Genomic DNA, 23,498 nt, shown 5'->3' on the forward strand with positions numbered 1-23,498 from the left:
CATTTAACCATGCTTTATGGAGCAGGGGGCACAACGGCACATGCGGTTAGATACAACTGTTTTGAGGATGCTGAGGAAATAGGAACTTGACACAGTTAAGAAGGAAAGAGATGAAATGGGTAATCCACGATCTTATAGCCAGGGACTTTGGTGGGGCGATGGTGAAGAAATTAGGAACACACAGGTCAAAAACACAGTGTGCCTCAACAGAAATCAATTTGTGGTCCAGGTCTCTCTTTTATATCAACTTCCAAGTACTATGGGCCAGATTCCCAGGAGGGTTCCAGCCTCATTTATGCCCTGAAGCCAGCCCCTCCCACAGCCCTGAGCTCTTAAGGCTAGCTCTGGGTCCAGTCTGCACATGGGTCCACACCCTCCTCGTGTCTGGGAGGTGTGGGGCCTCAGCCCTCGGGTCCAGTCTGCACATGGGTCCACACCCTCCTCGTGTCTGGGAGGTGGGGGGCGCTCAGCCCTCGGGTCCAGTGGGCGGAGCAGCAGGAGCAGGCGGGCCAGGGTCTTCGAGTTGCACGTCGTGCAGATGCACTGTGGGAGTGGTGGGGTCTTTGCCCACGCCTTGGTTGGGGTCAGCCTGGTCAGGGTGGTGCCTGCGCACGTGCTTGACCACCTGGAATTTCTGCTTGGCCTTGTAGCTGCAGAGGCGGCAGAAGAAGGGGTGGCAGTCGGTGTGGGTGAGGGCGTGATGGCGCAGGCCGGCGGCCCAGCGGAAAGCCCGGTGGCACACATTGCACACGTAGGGCTTGGCCTCGCTGTGCTTGCGCAGGTGGGTGCGCAGCAGGAAGCGCGTCTTGAAGGCTTTGCCACACTGCTCGCACATGAAGGCCCGAGCTTCCCGGTGCCGTGTCTCCTGGTGCACGCGCAGCGCGTCGGCCCGGTTGGTGCAGTACTCACACTCGGGACACTGGTATGGCTTCAGTCCTGTGGGACGGGGGAAGGACAGGGAACGGGTCACCACTGAAAGAGGTGAACAGGATCCATGGACCAGAAGTGCCACTGTGATCCTGGCACGTAAGGAACACAGCCAGCCAGCTGACAAAGGACCATGTCTCTGGCATGTTCCGATCCTGTCTGATGTGCTCCCCTTCTTCCACATAATCCCTTGTAGACAGTGGGTGCTCAATGGATGCTGGTAACTAACTGGACCCCTAAGTAGCCATCTGACAGCAGTAAAGACTCAAACATACTAAGTTTTCTACAAGCGGAATTCCAACCCCCTTTTGGTCCTGGGTCTTCCTCCCAAACCCTCCCATCAAGGCCACCACGAGAAAACCACCAGAGAAATCCTAGCTGAGGGACCTTCCACAGAATCCTTGAGCAATCCTCAGAATTGTCAAGGTCATCAAAGTACAGAAGGTCTGAGAAACTGTGCGTCCCAGAGGAGCCCAAGGAGACGTGACAACTCAAGGTTGGGTGGGGTCCGGGGTCAGAGGAGGATGTCGAGGGAAAAAGCAAGACAAGTGAAATCAACTCTGGGCTTCCCTGGTGGCTCAGATGGTAGAGACTCTGCCTGCAGTGCAGAAGACTTGGGTTCGATCCCTTAGTCAATAAGATCCCCTGGAGGAGGAAATGGCAACCCACTCCAGTATTCTTGCCTGGAGAATCCTATGGACACAGTAGCCTGGCGGGCTACAGTCCGTGGGGTTGTGGAGAGTCGGACACAGCTGAGCGACTTTCACTTTGGTCCTGGAGTACTCATGGAACTGAGAATCTATTTAAATACAATTCCTTGTTCAACTCAGGAAGTAAAAGAAAATACTTAAGAGGGAAGAGGTAGAGGTAAAAAGTAGTGGTATCTATAGAGGCAGAGGGTCTTGAAATGCACCTGGTTAATTCCCTTACAGGGTGGGCCATATGCAGCAATCAAGACCCTCCATCATTAACCCATCTCTGAGAACCTGTGGTCCACGGACTCTACTCAGGAGGGAAAAAAAAGGACAAGTTAAAACAGGCGAGCCCTCTACTTTCTCCTCCTCACTCACGATAGTTCCATCCTGTTTCCACAGGAACCAGGTAGATCTGGTTCCTCATGCTCGAGTTGGGGGTTCTCAACAGGAAGGGGGTGACCGTGTGCCACAATTCCCTGGGAAGGTTTTGCAAAGCACACATGTCCAGACCACCAGGTTCACCTCTCCTGATTCTGATAGGCTTTCAGTGGGTTGGGAAGTTATTCTGGCTTTTCAGTTGATCCCTGATGTGAAAACTGATACGCACCCCAAATCTGCATAACGACATACACCACCTCGGGGAGGCTGGGTGTGCCAGGGCACAGTGGAGCCCCTCGGGCCTGTGAAAACCACGCAGACTCACCTGTGTGCTTGGTCATGTGGTACTTGAGCTGGTTGACCCACTTGCACTTGTAGCCACAGTCAGGGCACAGATACTTCCGTTCCTCCTTGTGGATCCGCATATGGTACTGGAGGAGAGAAGAGCAGAGAGCACCCAGAGAACATGCGCCTAATGGGTACTCACTGGATGTGGAAATAGGGTGAACAGGCAGAGAAACTGCTGGCAGATGATCCTGTTCCCTGCACTAAGCCCGACCCATTCCTTCTGCTGCCAATCGGGTCCCCTAGGCCAGTCACTTGGACACCACCCTGATCCATTTGGCCAACCTCAGGTATACCTGATCTCAGCTCTGCCACTCATTTAGCTGTGTCTTTGGGCAACCTAACCACTAATTCTCAAGTTTATTAATCTGTAAAATGGGAACAGTGAAAGTAACTATTTCGTATTTTCATAAGGATTAAAATTAATGCCCAACATACAGTAAGTGATCAAAAAATGTTAGCTATTATTATCTAGATTATCTACAACCTATTACATGCCTTTATCACATGCCAAGCATATATTATGGAATTCTATCTTTTTTTTGGCTACGTGGCATGGGGGATCTTAGTTCCCTGACCAGGGATTGAACCTAAGCCCCCTGCACTGGGAGCACAGAGTCTTAACCACTGGACCACCAGGAAGTCCTGGAATTCTACCTTTGTAACCACCCTATGCAATACTATCCCCTTTTCTCACAGATGAGGAACCTGAGGCTTGGAGAAGTTAAGGGACTTGACCCAAGTCACAGAGCTGATACTTGGAAGAGTCAGGATTAGAGAACCTAGGTGGTTTTAACTCTGCAGCCTGCCTTCCTCCCGCTTCCATGGCCCCTGGCCTTACCTTGAGGCGAGAGGGGTCCGCACAGGCATAGGGACAGAGGTGACAGCGGTAGGGCTTTTCCCCGGTGTGGATACGGCTGTGCCAGGTGATCTTCTGCCGGTTCTTGGTGCTGTAAGCACAGTCCGTGCACTTGTAGAGCCGGGTGCCCCCGTGCCCTTTCACATGGTGATCAAGCACCAGCTGGTGGCGGCAGGCAAAGTCACAGAAGGGGCAGCGCAGAGGGGGCTGGCCAGAGTCCCCCTCCCCGGCCGAGGCTGCAGCTGCCTCGGAAGTCTCCTCATGCTGCTCCAAGTAGTGCTTCACCAGGCCCACCCGCTCCCGGGCAGCAAAGTCACAGAGCTGGCAGCGGTGGCTGAAATGCTGCTGCCTCCGGTGCTCGTCCAGTGCCGGCCGGCTAGGGAAGGCCTCCTGGCAGGCCCCACACTCGAGCCGGGGGTGCTGCTTCCGGGTGTGCCCCCGTAGGCTGGCGGGGCTGGCGCACAGCAGCCCGCAGCGGGTGCAGTGAAGGGGGCCCTCGGCGGCCTCTGCCAGAGAGCCGGGGGTGGGCAGTGTGGGCTCTGGATGCCGGCGCAGTGCGTGCTGCTTGAGCGCTGTCTCGGAGCTGAACTGGGCTTCGCACTGAGGGCAGGCAAAGGCCGGGGTGCCCTGGTGGCAACTGTTGACATGGCGGGTGATGTCATGGCGGAGGTAGCCGCTGTAGTCACACAGAGGACAGAAGTGGGTAGGCGTTTTGTCGTGCACCCTCAGCCGGTGCAGGCGCAGTTTGGAGTTGGTACCGAACGTCTGAGGACAGGAGTTGCAGCGGATGCGGCCAACCCCTGTGTGTCGGGACTGGTGGGCCTCGAGCCGGTACCTTCGGGTGGTGGAGAAGTCACAGAAGGGGCACTGATGTGGCTTCACCCCCTCGTGCTTCAGCCGTCTGTGCTGCTGCAGGCACCGGCTCTGCTTACAGGTGAAGCCACAGTCCCCGCACTGCAGAGGGGGCCGGGGGCCTCGGGCTGGGGTGGCGGCGGGGTGCCGGCGCTTCTGGTGGAGCCTCAGGGCAGCAGCAGCGGGAGCAGTGAAGGGGCAGAGGCTGCAGCGCAGCTCTCCAGAGGGCTCCAGGGGGCAGCCCCGGGTCTGGTGAGTCCTCAGAGCCCGCTCCTGCTGACAGCTAAAGGGACACGTGGGGCAGGAGAAGCGGGCCGCCTTCTGCTTTGGCAGCAGAGCCGGCTCCCCATCCCCCAGGCTGCGCTCTGTATTCCCACTACTCAGAGGTGCAGAATCCCCGCCGCTCAGGGGGGACAGGGCAGGCTGGGTCTGGACGGCCCCGCGCTTTCCTCCCCCGCCACGTCCACCCCGGCAGCCCTCAGCCACGTGAGAGGTGATGGAGGAGAGGCGAGAGCAGAGGAACGCGCATGAGTTGCAGTGAAACTTGCCCTGCTCGAAGTGGAACTTCTCAGGGGCCTCTGAGGGCAAGGAGTCTCCCACAGGAGGGACTGTAGAGCCAGAGAGCACAGCTAGAGGCTCCCCTATCTTCTCTGGCTCCCTAGAAGGCTCAGAAGGAGGATCTCTTGGGAGCATGATCTCTTCTAATGGTGCAGCTGGGGTCTTCCCACCTTCTGCATCCTCTGAGGCCGGGGTGCTTAGGGGCAGAGGCTGCAGAGCAATGGGTGAATCTGGTCTGGGCAAGCCCTTGTTCTTTCTGAGCAGAACGGGGCACTTCTTCAGCAGGTGCGTGCTGAGGCCACGCTGCTGCTTAAAGCTAGCGCCACACTCGGGGCAGAGCAGGGGCTCTCGGCGGCCCTGGCACCCAGCCCTGGAGTGCAGACTCAGGGCCTTCTCCCGGCGGGTGATGAATGGGCAGTGTGGGCAGCGGAAAGCTCTCCCCTCTGCCTGAATCACGACCATCTGGACTCGCCCTTCCAGCACCAATGCCTCTGCCTGCTCTTTGTCCTGCCTCCTTAGGGCCTTGAGTAATGACTCGGATTCAGGGAGCTGGGGCAGGGGTGCTGTCTCAGTGGGTGGAGTTGCCTTGAAGGTTCCCACCCAGCCATCTGGGGGCTCCTCTGAGGAAGGAGGATTGGTTGGGGGCTGAGAGATTGACTTTTCCAGAATGGGCTCTTCAGCACCCAAGTCAGAAGTTCCAGCACCCTCAAAGGTAGACAGCTCTGTCAAAGTTCCCTCTGGCCCTTCCAGGCTCAGGGGCCCCGGGGGATCCAGGGGCCTGAACTCCACAGGAGCTGTCTCGGTGACTTCCTCAAGGGGTGGGTCAGCCACAGGTCCCAGCTCGACTCCCAGGGCCTCAAGGTGTAGTGTGCAGCCGCCCTCGTCTACCTCCGCTGGACTGGGGCTGCCAACCAGGTCATCCCCCTGGGGAACCTCGCTGCTGTCCTGTTTCTCAGCACTGCCCTCCTCACTGGTCTCTGGCAGGGCCTGGATGAGGGTGGGGTCCATTACAGCCCCTTGGTCGTGGTCCGGCCCCTCAGGCTGGGCAGACAGTTGACTTGCAGGCTCTGAGTCTGGTGAGGGTGTTGGGCACTGCCTGGCCCCTTCTGGCTCCTGGCTGGCACAGCGGAGCTGCCAGACCTGGTCGCCGGGCACGTAGCCATGGGCCTTGCGCTTGTGGAAGAAGAGCGTGGTGTTGCTGAAGGTGCGGTAGTCACAGAGGGCACAGCGGAACTCACGGAGGCGGGTGTGCTTGCAGTTCTCGTGGCTCAGCAGCGCCTGCTTGTGGCGGCTCTGGTAGCTGCAGTAGCGGCAGGGGTAGAGCGGCACTGGCGTCCCGGGGTGATGCTGGGAAGCCATGTGCTTCTGCAGCTCGTACTTCCGCTTGCAGGCGAAGGCACACACCTCACACATCAGGGACTTACCCTGGTGCCGCAGCTTGTGGCTGCTCAGCTGATCGGCCCGGTGGCAGCGGTAGGAGCACTGGTTGCACTGGTATCTGGCAAAGAGGGAAAGATCACAGTTACTGAGTTACTCATCGCCACTACCAGTCACTCAAAATTCATACCATGGGCCAGGTTCCACATTCACTTGTACATGTGTCATCTGATTTATTTAAAACATTTTCTTAAAAGTCTTTATTAAATTTGTTACAATATTGCTTCTGTTTTGTTTTGGTTTTTTGGCCACGAGACATGTGGGATCTTGGTTCCCCAACTAGGGATCAAACCCGTACCTGGTGCATTGGAAGGCAAAGACCACTTCACTGCCAGGGAAGTCCCTCGTCATCTAATAGAATCGTCTTTTCTGCTACCCTATGAACTAGGTATCTCCATTTTATCAGTGAGGAGACTAAGGCATAGAAGTTAATAACTTGCTTCAAGTTACAAAGGAAGTGAAGGGCAGAGACAGTCTAGCTTCAGGGCTTGTGTTCTAACTCTTAATCTATGTTTCTTCCTAAAGGGAAGATATCATGAATCAGCAAACTTCTGTAGACTTCCAGGGTGCTGACATGGCTACAGCCCCTCGGGCAGGTTTCTGCACCGACTTCCCACTCTCCACACAGGCGTGAAAGCTAAGGAGAGACTTCCTAGCCAGCAGAACCCACTGGTCAGAGGGGAACTTGTCGGGATGTGGAAGTGCCAGGATCGGGGTCACAAGCATAGCCCATCTATGTCACCAGGACTGGGCTCAGAGCTCAAATGACACCTCAGTCTCCGGGCCTCTCCTCTGGGTCTGCGCTCCCTTCCCTGAGCCCAGAGAGGTCTCACTGTGCAGCCTGGGCCACAGGCAGAGGTCAGCTGGAGGCAGTGTTACAGAAATGACAGGAGCAGAGGGGTGTGAGGAGGGGTCTCTCGGGGCCGGAAGAGAGATGGGGCTGGGAGCCAACTTTAGCCAGCTTAACCCCAGGTCACTGGGCGGGGGAGGGAGGCACACATGCGCTCATGCCTGAGGTCGCCTGCGTGTTTGCGCATGTGCACGCTGAGGTAGTGCTTCCATTTGGTGACGTAGCCGCACTCGGTACACATGTAATCCTTGGTGTTGGAGTGGGTCAGCATGTGCTTGGACAGGTAGCTCACGTCTCGGCAAGTGAAGTCGCACAGTTCACACTTGTGGGGCTTCTCACCTGTCGGGGTGGGGTGAGCAGGGAGAGGACACAGGTCAGACACAGAGCGACTGAAGGACGCCCTGATGCCCAGCAGGAGCGGAAGCTGAGGTGCTGATGGCAGAGTCAACACTGCCCCATGGCCCTCTCGGATGACCTCGCCTCCACCCTGAAACCAGGGAAGATGGGCGGAAACAAAGACCCAGCTTTTCTCAAAGTCGGTTCTAGATTTGTTATACAGCTTACTGGCACTGATGGCCAACTGCTCCACTTAGCCCAATTCACTTAGTTTTGTGGAAGAGGAAGAGGAAAAAATTAGGTAATATGACATAGTGGTTAACAACTCTGGAGTCCAACACAGTCATAAAGATATTAATAGCTGACATTTACACAGTGCTCACTATGTGCCAGGCGCCTTTCTGAGCACTTTATAAAAATGCCTCCCCTTACTGAATCCTCACAACAGCCCTGCAAGGCAGGTGTTCTGATTACCCCATTTTACAGAGGAAGAAGCTGAGGCACAGAGAAACCATAGAGTGATTAGGCAGTGGTTGAAATTCCACATTACTACTGTGTGGCCTTGGGCAGGTCATTTATCCCCTCTAAGTCTCAGTTTCCTGGTTTCCAAAAAGGTTGGGGGGGGGGGAGTGGGAGGAGGGGGCAACACAAAAATACTGACCTCACATAGTAGACATAAAGTTTAAATAAGATGCCCCAGAGGACTCAAGGATGAGCTGTCCTTGTAAGTCGGTAAAGACCTGGCGCTGACTGGTGAGGCTGGGGCCATATTCCTTTCAAGACCTTTCCCTGAGGCCCCTGCTACCCACTCAGCTCCTCCCCTGATGGTGAAAGAAAAGCAACCAGCCAGCTCTAGTTCTAATACCAGCTGTGGGATCCTGAAACAGGCCATTTAAATGTTCAGGGTCTCTCATCTTCACCTGCCTTCCTCACAAGATTGTTATGAATAATAAATATGAAAGAACTCTGTAAACTGGAAAGCGCTACACAAACATACCTCAGAGACATTGTGGGCTCAGTTCCAGACCATTGCAGTAAAGCATATACTGCAACAAGGCGAATCACACAAATTTTATGGTTTCCCAGTACACATAAAAACATTATGTTCACGTGCTGCACTGAAGTCTATCAAGTGTGTAATAGCATTCTAACAAAACAATGTGCATGCCTTGATTAAAAAATACTGCTAAAAAATGCTAACCATCACCTGGCAATGCAGGGTTGCCACAAACCTTCAATTTATAAAAAACACAGTATCTGCCAAGAATAGTAAAGTGAAGTACAATAAAAGAAAATACGCCTATATTGATGTGAGGTTTTAAGAAAGGCCCCCCAAAATGAGATTTTGTGACGAAAGCCTGTATAGAAATGAACTGTTTAATGGGAACAACAATGGCTTTGCCACAAGCTGCCTAAAAACTGTCCTCCCAAACTAAAGAATCTTTGATGAGATTTTTTAGATGTCTGGTCAATTCACTGATACTTACATAGAGATCACAAATGGGCAGATGCTATATAGCTAGGGAGCCTGAATTGGTTTTTACTCAAAGTATCAGTAATGCTGATAACCAGTTAAAAAGTCTGAGCTGAAAAGCCTGCAACTTTCTGGTCATGAGACATGATCATCTTTCAGTGTCACGGCTGGCCAAGGCTGTAACATGTGAGGGTGGCTCAGCCCCCTCAGCCCCATCTCTCACAGCACATCAGAACTTGGGTTACAAAGGCAGCCATCTGTCCTGGTTTGGGCTTCTTTGCTTTAACAGGCTGGGTAAACATGCCTGACTAGGGGTGGGCAGAACCCACCAGGGCATTAAAGGTGAGGCACAAGAGCACAGGGTCTGAGGAAAGTGAAAGTGAACTTGCTCAGTTGTGGCCGACTCTTTGCAACCCCATGGATTGTAGCCTACCAGGCTCCTCCAGCCATAGAATTTTCCATGCAAGAGTACTGGAGTGGGTTGCCATTTCCTTCCCCAGGGGATCTTCCTGACCCAGGGACCGAACCCAGGTCTCCTACATTGCAGGTAGATGCTTTACCATCTGAGCCACCAGGGAAGCCCCTGGGTCAGAAAGCCTGGATTCAAACCCTAGCTTGACCACTTTCTGAGCTGATGGACATTCAGCTTAAGGCTCATTTGTGAACTTCAGATGCTAGCTTTACCTCATGAGTCCTATGCAACATATGCCAAGCCCCACCACATGCCCGGCACACACGGAAAGCTCCCATTTGCCGCCATCATCACCATCATCGCCCCCACAACACGGAGGGAGGGAAGGGAGGAAGCCACCTCACCGGTGTGCAGCAGCATGTGGCGGATGAGCACCCTCTTGTGGGCAGTGGCAAAGCTGCACTCGGGGCACTGGTGGATCTTCTCGTGAGCGTGCATCTTGCCCACATGGTCCTGGTAGGCCACCGGGTTGAAGGTGGCAAAGGGACAGAAGGTGCAGCGCAGCTCTTCGCTGCCGGGGTGGCCCTGCTTCTTGTGTTTGCGGAACAGGTGCTTGTTGGAGCAGGCGAAGTCACAGTGAGGGCAGTGGAAGGCATAGTGGCTCTTGTGGTGGGCCTCCATGGCTTCCACCGTGGCAAAGAGCATGGGGCACGAGTGGTGGCGGCACTCCACGGCCCGCACCCCATGCGTCTCCTTCAGGTGCTTCACGAAGGCCTTGCGATCGGGTGCCGTGTGGCCGCAGCCCTCCTGGAAGCAGCGGAGGGGCAGTGGCTCGGCCGCGGCGGCCGCGGCGTGACTCTTGAGGTGCTCCTTCAGGGCCTGGCTGAGGCGGAACTCCTCCCGGCAGACGGGACAGGCGTAGGTGTCCGAGTAGAAGTTGGAGATGTCCTCGTGCATGCTGGCCATGTGGCGGTTGAGGGCGTTCCTCTCTACGGCGCTGTAGTGGCACAGCGGGCAGCGGTGGGCCTTCTGGCCCAGTTCCCGCAGCAGGTGGGTCTTGAGCTTGCTCTTACTGGTGAAGAACTTCTGGCAGTTGGGGCACTGGAGACTGGGGTCTGGGAAGTGGAGGTGTAGGTGCTCCACCAGGTGAGTTCGCTTCTTGAAGCAGCGCTTGCATTCTGGACACATGTGGGTCTTGAAGAGGGACTCGGGGCCAGAAGCCACAGTGCCTGGGACAGGGAAAAAGGAGGGGAGGGCTGACAATGAGATTCTTTGATAGGCCAGGGACTGACCGTATAATGGGAGAACCACAGTCTGCCCAGACAAAACATGCATGCCTGCATGGCCTCATTCCTTTCTCCGAGAAACCAAATAGTAGCATCTCAAACTCTGCAGGCTCAAAGAAGAGACAAGACATATTCAAGTATTTAGAGAAACAAAATCACAAGGACTTCTCAGACCATGCTGTGGCCTGTAAGAAGTGCTTCACCCAGCCACCCTCTATTCCTAAACCTCTATCCAGAGAAGCTCAAAAGAACAATCTTGATGAAACATTCTTGTTCCTCCTGCCCTCCATGGGGGCAGGGGGAAGAATCAGGAGGGCTGGTTGGAAGGAGAAGGACCTCACAGGGAGTGAGCAGACGGAAGACAAGGTAAAGTACTCTTACTTCTGAATACTCTGGTCAGAGAGCTGGTAATAAATATAATCAGATCCTTCCTGGTCATCTGTTGGTAAATATGCTCCCTGTGGGATGGGCTTCAAATGCTGTTCTACTCAGATGGAAAACTGAGAATGCAAGGGTTCAGAAATGCAGTCTTAGGGGGCTCAGTGTCAGATAAGACAGGTTGCCAGTCAATAACCTCTGGCATCTTCGTTCTATGAATATCACCCTCTCTCCTCACAGAAGAGCCTTCTGCCTGAGGAAAACCAACTCCGAGAGCAAATGCTATTTACCTTTCCCCTCCATCACCAGGGGCTTCCCAGGTGGTACCAGTGATAAAGAACCTGCCTGTCAATGCAGGTAGATGTAAGAAGCACAGGTTCAATCCCTGGGTTGGGAAGATCCCCTGGAGGAGGGCACAGCAACCCACTCCAGTATTCATGTCTGGAAAAATCCCATGGACAGAGAAGCCCGGCAGGCTAGGGGGTCTCACAGAGTCAGACTGAAGCGACTTTAGCCCAGATGCGCTGTGTCACTAGGGACTGTGCCCATCTATCACTTCCCCACTAGCTGTGTCGAACAAGAATGTTAGGAACGAAGGATCCGAACCAAAACTCAGAAAACCAAACCCCAGAGCCTCAATGCCAGACCCCCCCAGTCTGTTCCTCCCCACCGAGAGGTTCAAGCCCATCATGTCATTACCTTCCAGCTCCAGGGCTTTCTGGGAGCTCTTCCGGCTAGCACCCTCCTCTTCCTCCTCTTCCACTGACTCCTGCCCAGGTGAGGGTGCTCCTGTCTCTGAAGGCTCTCCCATTCCTGGAGGCACTTTGGGAGCTGCAAGTGCAAAGAACTGGATGACTAGAGAAGCCAGCGCAGCACTGAGTGCTCGAATTTCCCTCTTACTAGCTGGGAAGAATCACCTCTCACCGTGTAGCCTAAGAAAATCCTGAGTTCTAAGCACACACGTTTATTCCCACAGGGACAGAAAGACCAGGAGCTAAGCTGTTAGTAATGCTCCAATCTAAAGTAAGTCAAGGGCTTCACTAGTGTCTCAGACAGTAAAGATCCATCTGCAATGCGGGAGACCTGGTTTCAATCCCTGGGGTGGGGAGATCCGCTGGACATGGGAACAGCTACCCACTCTGGTATACTGGCCTGGAGAATCCCATGGACAGAGTAGCCTGCCAGGCTATAGTTCATGGGATCACAAAGAGTTGGGAATTTCACTTTCACAAAGTAAATCAAACCTCAGATAAGACCAAACTCAGACCCCTTGAAGGTAAGAGCTTTGAGGTCACTGGAGTGGGGAGAGGGGCACAGAGGTAGAGGAGGACAGACTAGACTGTACTTCCTTGACTCAGGTCCCCAGGGCTAACAGCTAGTGGCTCACTGTGGGCGAATATTCCTGACGTCTAAACTGTCTACTGCGAAATCCAACTTAGCAATTCAGGGACACACCCTGCGCTCCAAACCCATTCCTTCTATCCCTCAATAGAGGCAGCTGCCACGGTAAGGCAAGGATGTATAACTTTTTCATTCCAGGAAAGAAGAATCTTCTGTTTGCACCAGAGCACAAATCAGTGTTAGCAAGCCAAATTCTCTCATCAGAACCCTGGCTCCGCTGGTCTGATTTCTCTATTTCCTCCTGCTCCTCTACTCACCTCATGCTCTCTTTTTGAGACCAAGAGGAATAAGAATCACTGAAGCACCACCTCCACTGAAGGTTTCTTTTTGAAATACCCCAGCTTCTCCTGCCCAATTCCACTTGCTCTAACAGGAGTCCACAGGCATTCCACCAGTGGCTATAGCCACTGACGGGCAAGGCAATTTAGCTTCTGCCCTCAGAAAGTTCTGAGATGGATCAGAAGAGATGTTGGTTAAATCACTTCAGTGCAGCCTAAGCCAATCTTCAGTCACTGTCTGCCTGGTCCAGGATGTCTAGATGCCTTCCCACGTCGGTCAGTAATCCTGACCTCCTGAGCCACTACTCTGGATTCTCTTAAATTCATGCATACAATAATGGCATCTGTAACATCAGCCTCTTCTACAGACCAACTGCAGCTGTGTTCCAGGCAGGGGACTGCTGGGCCCTTGACCTCATACCTGGCAGCAACTCCTGGGAAGGAAGACCCATTACAGCAGACGGTTCTCGCTGCGTCCCAGCCCCATGACTCCGCTGATGCTGCCGGAAGAGTTTGACGTTGGAGCCCACGAAGCTGCAGCGGTTGCAGTGGAAAGGGTAATGGGTCTGCCGATGCAGCTCCATGCCCTGCTGGCTCCCAAAGAGCAGGGGGCAGCCCCGGAAGGAACAGGGCACCGGAAGCGCTCTGTGGGTCTGCCTCAGGTGCTGGTGGAGCTCCTTGCGATCTTGAGTGGAGAACACACAGCCAGATTCTGGGCAGGAGAAGGTGTCGGGGGTGCCCCAGTGCATCTTGAAGTGGCTCTTCAGGGTCTGGGGTTGGGCAAACTCTTGTCTACACACAGGGCATGGCAGGGGGCTTTCTGGCGGGCTCTGGCCCTGCAGAGGGCCGGGGAGAGTGAGGTTGCTGGAGGGCAGCTCTACAGAGCAGGGCGGGGTAGGGAGGCCCTGCACGGGCTGAATAAGGGTCTCAGTGCACTGGTGGAGGGCCAGCAGAGTGGGCTCTGCGAAGCTCTGCTCACAGCGCTCACAGAAGTACACCTCCACCACCTTTACCAGGACACCTGTAGGCAGAGGACCGACAGAGAAAGGCACAGAATCAGATAGAATGAGACTCAGAGGAGTTAGTTACCAGCAGAAAATAAAAGTGGATCTTTTCATGTCTGCGGAATGGAGATGGGCTTAAGTCTGATTCTACACCTGACTGTAAGCCCCTAAGGTCAAGGACAGTCTATCTTACACGATACTCAGCACAAAGTAGGCATTTCATAAATATTTGTGAAGTGGATGTAACAAGCATTAACCAAATCCAAAAAGCATTAAGAAAAGGTAATATATTTTGCCCAAATGAAAAATTAGAAACTCTCACAAGAAGAAAATGACAATCTGGGGGTAACGTCTGTGACATACATGACAATACATATATTTACTTTTATACGCTGTGAAAAGACTTTCAAATGCACAGTGACTCGTAAAGTGGAGGACATCCTTTCTGAAATGAGCCAAATCTCATTTACAGTAATTGCTGCCATTTCTTAAGTAATGGCAGGACCTTGACAAAGAAAGGCTTAGGAAAATACTCTTACTTGGTCCTCCAACTGCCCTATGAGAAGAGGGACCTGGGATTCTGCAAGGTTAAGGCCACCATGCTTGTTAATGGTGGAGTCCGGGTTTGTCCTGCATTCTGGTGGTCTTTTTTCTCTGTATATTTTTCTTTGTTTAAATAAAAATCCAGTGCAATAGCACATCTATGTAAGAATATCCACCTCCCAGCCTCACACACACAATTTGGTCTATATCTTTTCAGGCCTCATAGGGGTCACATTTTCATAATTTTTTTTCTTTGCTATATATCAAAGATATTTTTATCTAAAAGTAGTACATTTAGATCTATCTCATATTTTTTTTGTCCAGTTCACAATACTTCAGAGCATGGATAGAGCAAAATGAAATTACCCTTAACTGATGGATATCTGGGTTGTTTCCAAACACTGTAAAGAAAGCTGCCCTACACATCCTTATTCCTGTATCTTTGTGCATGTATGTGACACATTCTATAGAACATTCTGTATCCCTAGAAGTGGAATTACTGGGTCAGAGTACACTCATTTAAATTTTGTTATGTGGATAAACTGACCTTCAAAAGATCACACTAATTTATACTCTCCATAAACTGTAAGATAGGGTCTGCTTCCCATAGCCTCACCAACACTAGTTAAAAAAAAAAAAAAAAAAAGCTTGATTTTTGCCCAAGTGTTGCAAAATAGAAGTGGCATGTCATAGGTACTTTTAACTGGAATTTGTCTGTTAGTGAGATTATGATTAGTGACTTTTTTTTTTTAGTGAATTGTATGTAGGTTTCTTCCCCCCTCCCTTTTTTTTAAGAAAAAAAAAAAAACCTGTTTCTTTTTCTTATTGTTCAGCTCTTTGAATTTTAAAGATATTAACTCTTCTTATATATTACAAGTGTCTTTCTAGGTTCCTTCTCAATTTATTCACTATTTCTTTCACCACATTAAAGTTTAGAAATGTTATACAATCAAACCAGCTAATCCTTCCCAGTATTCTTTGCACATTGACAAGCAAAATTGGTACAATTGTAGCTGGAAGATGACAGTTAAAAAATAGGGAAGCTACCCCAAAATAAGAAGTTATAGATGTAGGAAGAATAACAGGGAGAATCTTTCTTCTAACATAAATTGTTCAATTCCCAGTCATAACGCATGCCTTGGGTGAGTTAAATATGTTATCCACAAGAAATCAGAGCAGGGAAATAGCAGATTACCTCTAGGAAGCCCTGCCAAGCCCTGGGTGGTGGAGAGAGGCTAGGCCTTTTGCTTAAACCCTGGCTACAGTCCCTGGGTGGGAGGGTCAACGTGGAGAAAAGAATCCCTGAGGACTATAGCAGTAAGAATTGGGCAGAGGTGTCAGAAAGGTCTTCCCTCCTGGATTACCGCCTAGCAGACGTGAAGCCCTCTCAGGGATAGACTGCCAAGAGCTTGGTACAAGTTGTGCACCACCTTGCCAGCCTCCAATAAACATTAACCAACTGCAAATCAAATTACAACATCTCTAAGTATAAAAATAGGATGCTATCTTGTGTCTTCATCTTGTTTATAGGCAAGGATCAAAAATAGCACAGACAAATAACTCAGGCTTGCTTATCCTACTGTCCTGCGAGCAACTGTGTTTATACCTGGAGTCTCTCCAGGAGCACCTGGGGACAGATTTCCAGCTACTGCTTCCACAATGATCTCCATGTTCCCTGTGTCCTCTTCAGTGGCTGTGGCTTCTACCAACAGGCAGCCTGGGTCAGGAGGCAAAGGTGGAGGGTTTGCAGAAGGACAGGGGCTATGGACAGGCCCTAGGACTCCATGGTTAGAGAGAGGTGGGGGGATCAGCAGTAGCTCAGGGCACAGTCCATCCATCTCCCCAGTGCTGTTGGCTGGCTGTGAGTCCAACACGGTGTCTGTCATCATCACCAGTTTCTGTGCTGTGGCCTCTTATATGCTGATAAACCAACCAGAAGAAAAATCAAACAACATATAATTAGATCTCTCACTTTCTTCCCAGTTGGGGTGGGTGCACAGCCCAATGCCTGCCCCAATTAGGCATCTCCTTGCATGGCAGCATGCCATACCTAGTTAACATAGACATTTTCAAGACAGTATTTACCTGGAGAAGGAAATGGCAACCCACTCCAGTATTCTTGCCTGGGATATCTCATGGACAGAGGAGCTTGGGGGGGCTACAGTCTAGGGCATTGCAAAGAACTAGACACAACTTAGCAACTGAACAACAACACACAATCAGACAGACTGTGATTTTTTTACTTTACAATATTGTATTGGTTTTGCCATACATTGACATGAATCCGCCATGGTGTACATGTGTTCCCCATCCTGAACCCCCCTCCCACCTCCCTCCCCATCCCATCCCTCTGGGTCATCCCAGTGCACCAGCCCCGCGCATGCTGTATCATGCATCGAACCTGGAATGGTGATTCGTTTCACATGTGATAATTTACATGTTTCAATGCCATTCTCTCAAATCATCCTGCCCTCACCCTCTCCCACAGAGTCCGAAAGACTGTTTTATACATCTGTGTCTCTTTTGCTGTCTTGCATACAGGGTTATCATTACCATCTTTCTAAATTCCATATATATGCGTTAGTATACTGCACTGGTGTTTTTCTTTCTGGCTTACTTCACTCTGTATAATAGGCTCCATTTTCAGGAAATATCTCTTGACAGAAATGTGGCATAAAATGGAAAGTGAAGTGACCTAGCAATATGGAATATAGAGTTTTGTAAGAAATTAAAATTTGTGTATAGAATAATAGTTGCAAATATTCAAACAATAAAGTCCATGGCTAAAGGAGAGAAAAAGAAGACAATGTTTAGAACAAAGGCATTAAAATGATAATAGGGGTCAATATAGGAATGAGACAAGAAATTGTGACCCATATACTAAACATTGTTTCTTGGAGCTAAGTGAGGTTTGTCATATCAGTAAGCAATTTGGGTCTCGGTTCTCTTATCTGCAACAAAATTGGATGGGGCCAAGCTATCAGGGCTTCCCTGATACCTCAGCTGGTAAAGACTCCACCTACAATGCAGGACACCCCGGTTCAATTCTTAGGTTGGGAAGATTCGCCAGAGAAGGTATAGGCTATTCAGTATTCTTGTGACTCAGCTGGTAAATAATCTGCCTGCAATGTGGGAGACCTGGGTTCGATCCCTGGGTAGGGATGATCCCCTGGAGAAGGGAAAGGCTACTCACTCCAGTATTCTGGCCTGGAGAATTCCATGGACTGTATAGTCCATGGGGTTGCAAAGAGTCGGACACAACTGAGCGACTTTCACTTTCACTGTCAAGGGATCTCAGAGGTCCCTTCCCCTCTTAACATCTTAGGATCTCACTATTCCTTAGCTCAAAGCCCTTCCTCCATGATCTGGCCCTGCTGCCCTCTCTAGATTCATCTCCCACCTCTCTCTGAGCCAGTGATTCAACTTTTCATTGATTTGCCCTTTCCCAGACTCACCACATTCTCTTCTGCTTCTATATACTATATATTTCTCAGCTTGCTGGGCCTTCTCCCCTTTGTCATCTCTCTTGTCTGGCTAACCAACTCCTAACTATCCTTTGAGAATCTGTACAGGGACTTCCCTGGTAGTCCAGTAGCTAAGACTCGCGATCCCAATGCAGGGGTCCCTGGTCAGGGAACTAGATCCCACGTACCACAACTAGGAGTTTGCAAGCCACAAGTAAGATCAAAGATAACTCAGACCTGGAGCAGCCAAATAAATAAATGTCACTTTACTATGATGGCATCCTGACACGGTTCATCTAAGTTTCTCTCTCTAGGGTCCTCATGGCACCTCGTACATAGCTCTACCAGAAACATGTCATACTGCACTGTTGTTTACTTGTCGGTCTCCCTCCCTGGACTTGGAGCTTTCTGAGTGGATTTTACTGAAGGTATCACGTCACTGAACATAAACCACAACAGCCTATGCAAGTCAGACAAGGGATTCTAATGAAGAACTGTGATGCAGTGGTAAAGAATCTCCCTGCCAATGCAGGAGACACAAGAGACACAGGTTTGATCCCTGCATCGGAAAGATCCCCTGGCGTAGGAAATGGCAACCCATTCCAGTATGCTTGCCTGGGAAATTTCAAGGACAGAGGAGCCTGACAGGCCACAGTCCATGTGGTCACAAAGAGTTGGGACACGACTAAGCACACACTCACACACAGTTAAGAACTGCAGACACAGAGATGCAAGGCTAGGCTTCTACTAAGATAACAAACCAGAGGTGCCTTATGTATAAAGTAACACACCTGGAGAAATTTCTCATTCATTGACTGTGACCTAATATTGAACACTGGAACTCAACTCAGAAGTGAATGTCAACTAAATTGCATATCCTGTTATACACTGCTAAAATTAGTTTGCGCTGAGTAATTAGGAATTAAGGATGATAGTATAATCACTCCATGAAACTGAGCCATGAAGGTCAGGTAAGGGGTGCCTAGGGCTAGAAAATCATTTTGTACATGAGAATTCTGCAACTCAAAGCCTCAGATTAGGGAAATTCAGAAGGTGGTAGAGCAGCGCACTTCCGCCCTCAGAGGGTTCTCTGGAAACCACTGACTCCACTTATCGCTGCTCTAAGGAATCTTCCAGCTCCAGTAATAATTGCCTTAACGGTGAGCCAAGGGGTGTCGTCTAGACTGAGAACCGTCAGCCGCTGGAAGGCCGAGTGAGGTGGGACACAGGTGGGCACAAGAGAAGAAATGAGGTTATCTTCGGGGCAGCGGTACCGAGGAAGAGAAAGGACACATTAAGGCAGACAGAAGGCCTGGGGAAAGGGTGAGATCGAGTCTGGGGACCAAGGCACCCGATTTCCACTCGCCTGTGGGCTCTACTCACTGCGTGGCCTTCGGCAGATTGTAGTTCCCTCGCTTCCCGGGACGTCAGCTTTCCTGTTTGTAAAGTGGAGGCGAAGACAGCCTCCACATCGTTGGGCGGGAGCGGGAATCACAATTGCCGGCAAACGGGAAAATCGTCTTGTAACCTGCAAGGCTAAGGAGGGAGCATCGTCATGCTTACTGTCCTAAGGAGAGGCAGCGTGTAACCGGGTGGGGTCCACAGCAATGACGCCGGCAGTGGTGAGCTGATGCGCCGGGGCCTCGTTCGTCGCCGCGCTCCCTTCTGCACTTCTCCCGAGCGTTCCCATCGCCCAGGCCTACCCCTCATTCTGCGGTTTGAGAAACTTTTGCCTCCGGCCTGCTCCGCCCGCACTCCCTATTAGTTCCCGCCCCGCAGCCTCCGGCTTACCTCCAGCCCTAGGCGGGCAGGAGCCTCATCTCTATGGTCGTCCAGCGGCTGGAGTGGCCTCCCGGGACTCTCTTTGTGCGACCGCCTCCGGCCCAGAAGCCTCCAGGACCGCGGCATATGGAGGCCGCTCTCTCTTTCTTTGTGAGGCTGGTGGAGTACTTTCTCTATGGTTCTTCCTGTCGTTTCCCCACCCAGCCCCCACCTCCCCTGGCCCTGAAGCCCAGAGAGTACCATCGAGAGTTGTGGAGCAGAGTGGTGTGGTCGTCTCGGTGGGTGTGACGGGAAGTAGATGAAAGAACTCGGGGGCGAAGCCAAGTGGAGAGTGCCCGAAGAGCCGAGGGGTGAGACCATCGAGAGGAAGGGCCAGAGAGTCATGGCGGTAAGGGGGAGGAGTGACCGATTGCTGCAAACCACGCTGCTGGAGGCGCGAGCTGGGGTGTGGAGGGGGTTCGGGAGGAGGCTTCTGGGCGTCCGACAAGGACCAGGAGCGGAAAGGGCTTTGTCTGTGGCCTTCCACGCATAGGAATTTTGGAATTCTGGATCCTGTTCTGAGCTTCAGCAGAGGTCACTGCTGTCAGTTCACCGCACTGCGTGCCGGCATAAAGCAATCCGGCGGGGGGTCGGGTGAAGTGTGCTAGAAATGATTTGACCTCCTACCCCTTCGGGATCTTACAGCCTAGAATCAGGCCCAATCACATTTTATTGCGAGGCGGGGAGTGGAATTCGGGGGAATCTCCGTGGAGAAGGTAGCAGATGGGCGGGATTTGAACTCTATAGAGATTGGGGGAAATAAAATGGGCATTCTGAGTCAAGGAGGAAGGAGGCTTGTTTATTTGTTCAACAGAGAATATTGGGAACTAAGCCATTAGAGGTACGTTGGCCCCGTGTTGTAGAGGCAGAGGAGTTTTCACCTAATTCAGGGACTTGTTGAGAGACAATCATTGGAGGTGTTGGTGTAGGGAAACTAATGGCATTGAAGCAGAGCCTTATGAGGGAAATTCTCGACCCCTGTATAGCAGTTTGGTGAAGCATGACCAAAGTGGAGATCCACTAAGATACCACTTCAAGAATTAAAATTAATTTCGAAGAGACAGTTTAGATGGGAGGTAATAAAAGGGTTAACAGGACATGAGCATGTGAAATAGATGAGAGGATACCTGAAAGACATGATACGTGATAGCAAGGCATGAGGATATTGACAGGTTGACAGAAGAGAGTAACTTCATCCCCTGCTCATTCTGGCCAGTGGGCCCCTATCTCAACTGGTCCCAGGAACCGCAAAAATGGTGTCCATCTTTTATCCTGAAAGTTATATCATTCAGTCAAATTTAAGGAATCTCCAGAATAGTTGTCTGGCAGGACACTGGTATGAAACAGGATAATGAAAGGCAAAATGGGACAAGTGGCTCAGAGTCTCATCCCTTGGGTCCAACACCAGCCCCACCCCACGAAGGATATTGAAGCACATTGTAATACTGACCTGTCATTCCTCTCCCAGCTTCTGTGGGGCGGGAGAGGAATTTGAGTCCTTTTTAAAAACTCATCTTATGCTTTATCCCATCTCTACTGCTTCCCATTCTCCAGGTCTTGAAAATGCCTCGGGGCCTGTGAAGTTCAGTGTTTTCAAGATGCCCCTCTCAGACTTTGTTCTGGCCCTGAAGGACAATCCCTACTTTGGGGCTGGATTTGGGCTGGTGGGTGTGGGCACTGCCCTGGCCCTGGCCCGGAAGGGCGCCCAACTGGGCTTGGTGGCATTCCGGCGCCATTACATGATCACACTGGAAGTCCCTGCTCGAGACCGGAGCTATGCCTGGTTGCTTAGCTGGCTCACCCGCCACAGTACCCGAACTCAGCACCTCAGCGTTGAGACGTCGTACCTTCAGCACGAGAGTGGCCGCATCTCCACTAAGTTTGAATTTGTCCCCAGCCCTGGAAACCACTTTATCTGGTAAGGCTGGAAGCCAGAAAGGGCTCTGAGAGTGGAAAAGAATGAGAGGAGGTGGACTTGACCTGTTTGTTCACCTCATTTTGCTCATTCTTATTCAGGTATCAGGGGAAATGGATCCGGGTGGAACGGAGCCGAGAGATGCAGATGATAGACCTGCAGACTGGGACTCCTTGGGAATCTGTCACCTTCACGGCTCTGGGCACTGACCGAAAAGTTTTCTTCAACATCCTGGAGGAAGGTGTGGGACGGCACAGACAGCCTTTCTGGGGGTTGAGGGGGAGGTGGCAGTTACAGGGATGGAGTATTTGACATCAAAGGAGAAGCTTGGAGAGGCGGAATAGGAGGCTCTGGGCCCCATGGGAGCAGGGCCTGGGGACTGTTTGGGCACAGCTCTGCCTAGTAGCATGGCAAAGGGTAATTATGGGTTTTGTCTCATCTTCCCCCTCCCAGCTCGAGAACTAGCTCTGCAGCAGGAGGAAGGGAAGACAGTGATGTACACCGCTGTGGGCTCTGAATGGCGCCCCTTTGGCTATCCACGCCGCCGCCGGCCACTGAATTCTGTGGTTCTCGAACAGGGTCTGACTGACCGAATTGTCAGAGACATCCGGGAATTCATTGATAACCCCAAGTGGTACATTGACAGAGGTGAGAAGCAGCTGAGGTCTTGGTGGCCAGATGGGGCAAATACAAAGCTCTATCCTCATTCCCATAGAAGAAGGGGAAAGAAAGGTTGCCTAAAAGGAATGATTGCATCCAATGCCAAGGCCATCAGGCCTCCAGGGAGCAGGGTTGGGGATGAATGTGGACATCTAGGACAGAGTACATGATTCATTTGTCTTGATGATCATCCTGGCTGTATTCCTAGGCATTCCCTACAGACGTGGCTACCTACTCTATGGACCCCCTGGTTGTGGAAAGAGCAGTTTTATGTGAGTAGAGTCAAACTTCTCCTAACTCGCAAACTGGAGAGAAATTGGGCTGGTGGGGTTGGAAAGGGAAATAAATGTGGGGAACATGAAAACATGAGACACGTGGAACACTAGTGTGAGGTGGTGGAAGGGTTAGGCCTCAGGTTCAAAGCCAGTCCTGGGAGGGACAGGCAGTTGGACCCAAGGACCAGTTCCCGGCTTGCCAGTTACCTACCACCCCTCCTCCATAGCACAGCCCTGGCTGGAGAACTGCAGCACAGCATCTGCCTGCTGAGTCTCACCGACTCCAGCCTCTCAGATGACCGGCTCAACCACCTGCTGAGCGTGGCCCCACAGCAGAGCCTGGTGCTCTTGGAGGATGTGGATGCTGCCTTTCTCAGTCGAGACCTGGCCGCCGAGAGTAAGTGGGGGGGGTGGTTCACGGCATGGGGGTGGAGAGGGGGTATTTCTAAATGAGGAACAGTGGAAGAAAGGAGAAATCCAGAGAGTGGGTGGAGGGCAGCTGGGTTAGCAATCAGAGTCCACTAGAGACATGGATAAGAAGTGGGGCATGGTAAGCAGGGAGCAGAGAGGGGTGCTAATTTGAAGTAGGGCTGTGATCACTCATGCTTCCTCTGTCTTCCTCCAGACCCCATAAAGTACCAAGGTCTAGGTCGGCTCACCTTCAGTGGTCTGCTCAACGCCCTGGACGGTGTGGCTTCCACCGAAGCACGCATAGTATTCATGACCACCAACCATGTCGACAGGTAAGGAGTGAGGTACTCAGACCTGGAGGCAAGAGTCCATCCCCCTCAGCGCCTCTGGAGAATCAGGAGGTTCGGAGGAACCATTTTGGGGGGGTGCCAGTGGCACTGCTGCTCACGACTGCTTTTGCTGCCTTCTCTTCTTAGGCTCGACCCTGCCCTGATACGCCCCGGGCGAGTAGACATGAAGGAGTACGTGGGCCACTGCTCACGCTGGCAGCTGACCCAGATGTTCCAGAGGTTCTACCCGGGGCAAGCAACTTCCCTGGCTGAGACCTTTGCAGACCGTGTCCTTCAAGCTACAACACAGATCAGTCCTGCCCAGGTGCAGGGCTACTTCATGCTGTATAAAAATGACCCTGCAGGGGCCATTCAGAATGCAGAATCTCTGAGGAGGTGACAACCGGGCTGTGCCTAGCTTTCTTCTCCAGGAGATCAATAAACAGCTGCCAAGCTACTCTAGTGTCTGACTTTCCTCCTACCTCCCCATGTTGGCACTTGAGTAAAATCCTGCGGCTGTAAACACAGATGCCTCCAGGGACCCTCAGGTATCCACGAATACAAATGCTAGGGACACAGCCTGCCTAAGACAAGGTGGGAAGAGAGACTG

General features: G+C 51.8%; 2 protein-coding genes across 3 annotated transcripts; one reads left to right on the plus strand and one right to left on the minus strand.

Moving 5' to 3' along the window:
• Nucleotides 1-234: 234 nt before the first annotated feature.
• On the minus strand, nucleotides 235-16,005 carry ZNF142 (zinc finger protein 142). 2 transcript variants are annotated; one of them, XM_068967914.1, is made up of 8 exons: nucleotides 15,620-16,005; nucleotides 12,888-13,487; nucleotides 11,487-11,618; nucleotides 9,528-10,352; nucleotides 7,063-7,240; nucleotides 3,187-6,112; nucleotides 2,326-2,431; nucleotides 235-936 (listed from the first exon to the last, which is right to left on the minus strand). In XM_068967914.1, exons 1-8 carry the CDS (start codon nucleotides 15,900-15,902, stop codon nucleotides 467-469), a joined length of 5,520 nt encoding a protein of 1,839 aa, XP_068824015.1. In that variant the 5' UTR covers nucleotides 15,903-16,005; the 3' UTR covers nucleotides 235-466. The 2 variants fall into 2 exon arrangements, with proteins under 2 accessions (XP_068824015.1, XP_068824016.1); XM_068967915.1 differs by lacking the exon at nucleotides 12,888-13,487.
• Nucleotides 16,006-19,556: 3,551 nt separating this feature from the next.
• Nucleotides 19,557-23,288, plus strand: BCS1L (BCS1 homolog, ubiquinol-cytochrome c reductase complex chaperone). The gene is made up of 8 exons (XM_068968648.1): nucleotides 19,557-19,647; nucleotides 20,853-21,216; nucleotides 21,315-21,454; nucleotides 21,667-21,861; nucleotides 22,082-22,145; nucleotides 22,376-22,545; nucleotides 22,774-22,891; nucleotides 23,036-23,288. Exons 2-8 carry the CDS (start codon nucleotides 20,897-20,899, stop codon nucleotides 23,286-23,288), a joined length of 1,260 nt encoding a protein of 419 aa, XP_068824749.1. The 5' UTR covers nucleotides 19,557-19,647; nucleotides 20,853-20,896.
• The last annotated feature ends 210 nt before the right edge of the window (nucleotides 23,289-23,498 follow it).

This window comes from Capricornis sumatraensis, chromosome 3 (genome assembly GCF_032405125.1).
Source record: "Capricornis sumatraensis isolate serow.1 chromosome 3, serow.2, whole genome shotgun sequence".
NCBI classification, from domain to species: domain Eukaryota; kingdom Metazoa; phylum Chordata; class Mammalia; order Artiodactyla; family Bovidae; genus Capricornis; species Capricornis sumatraensis.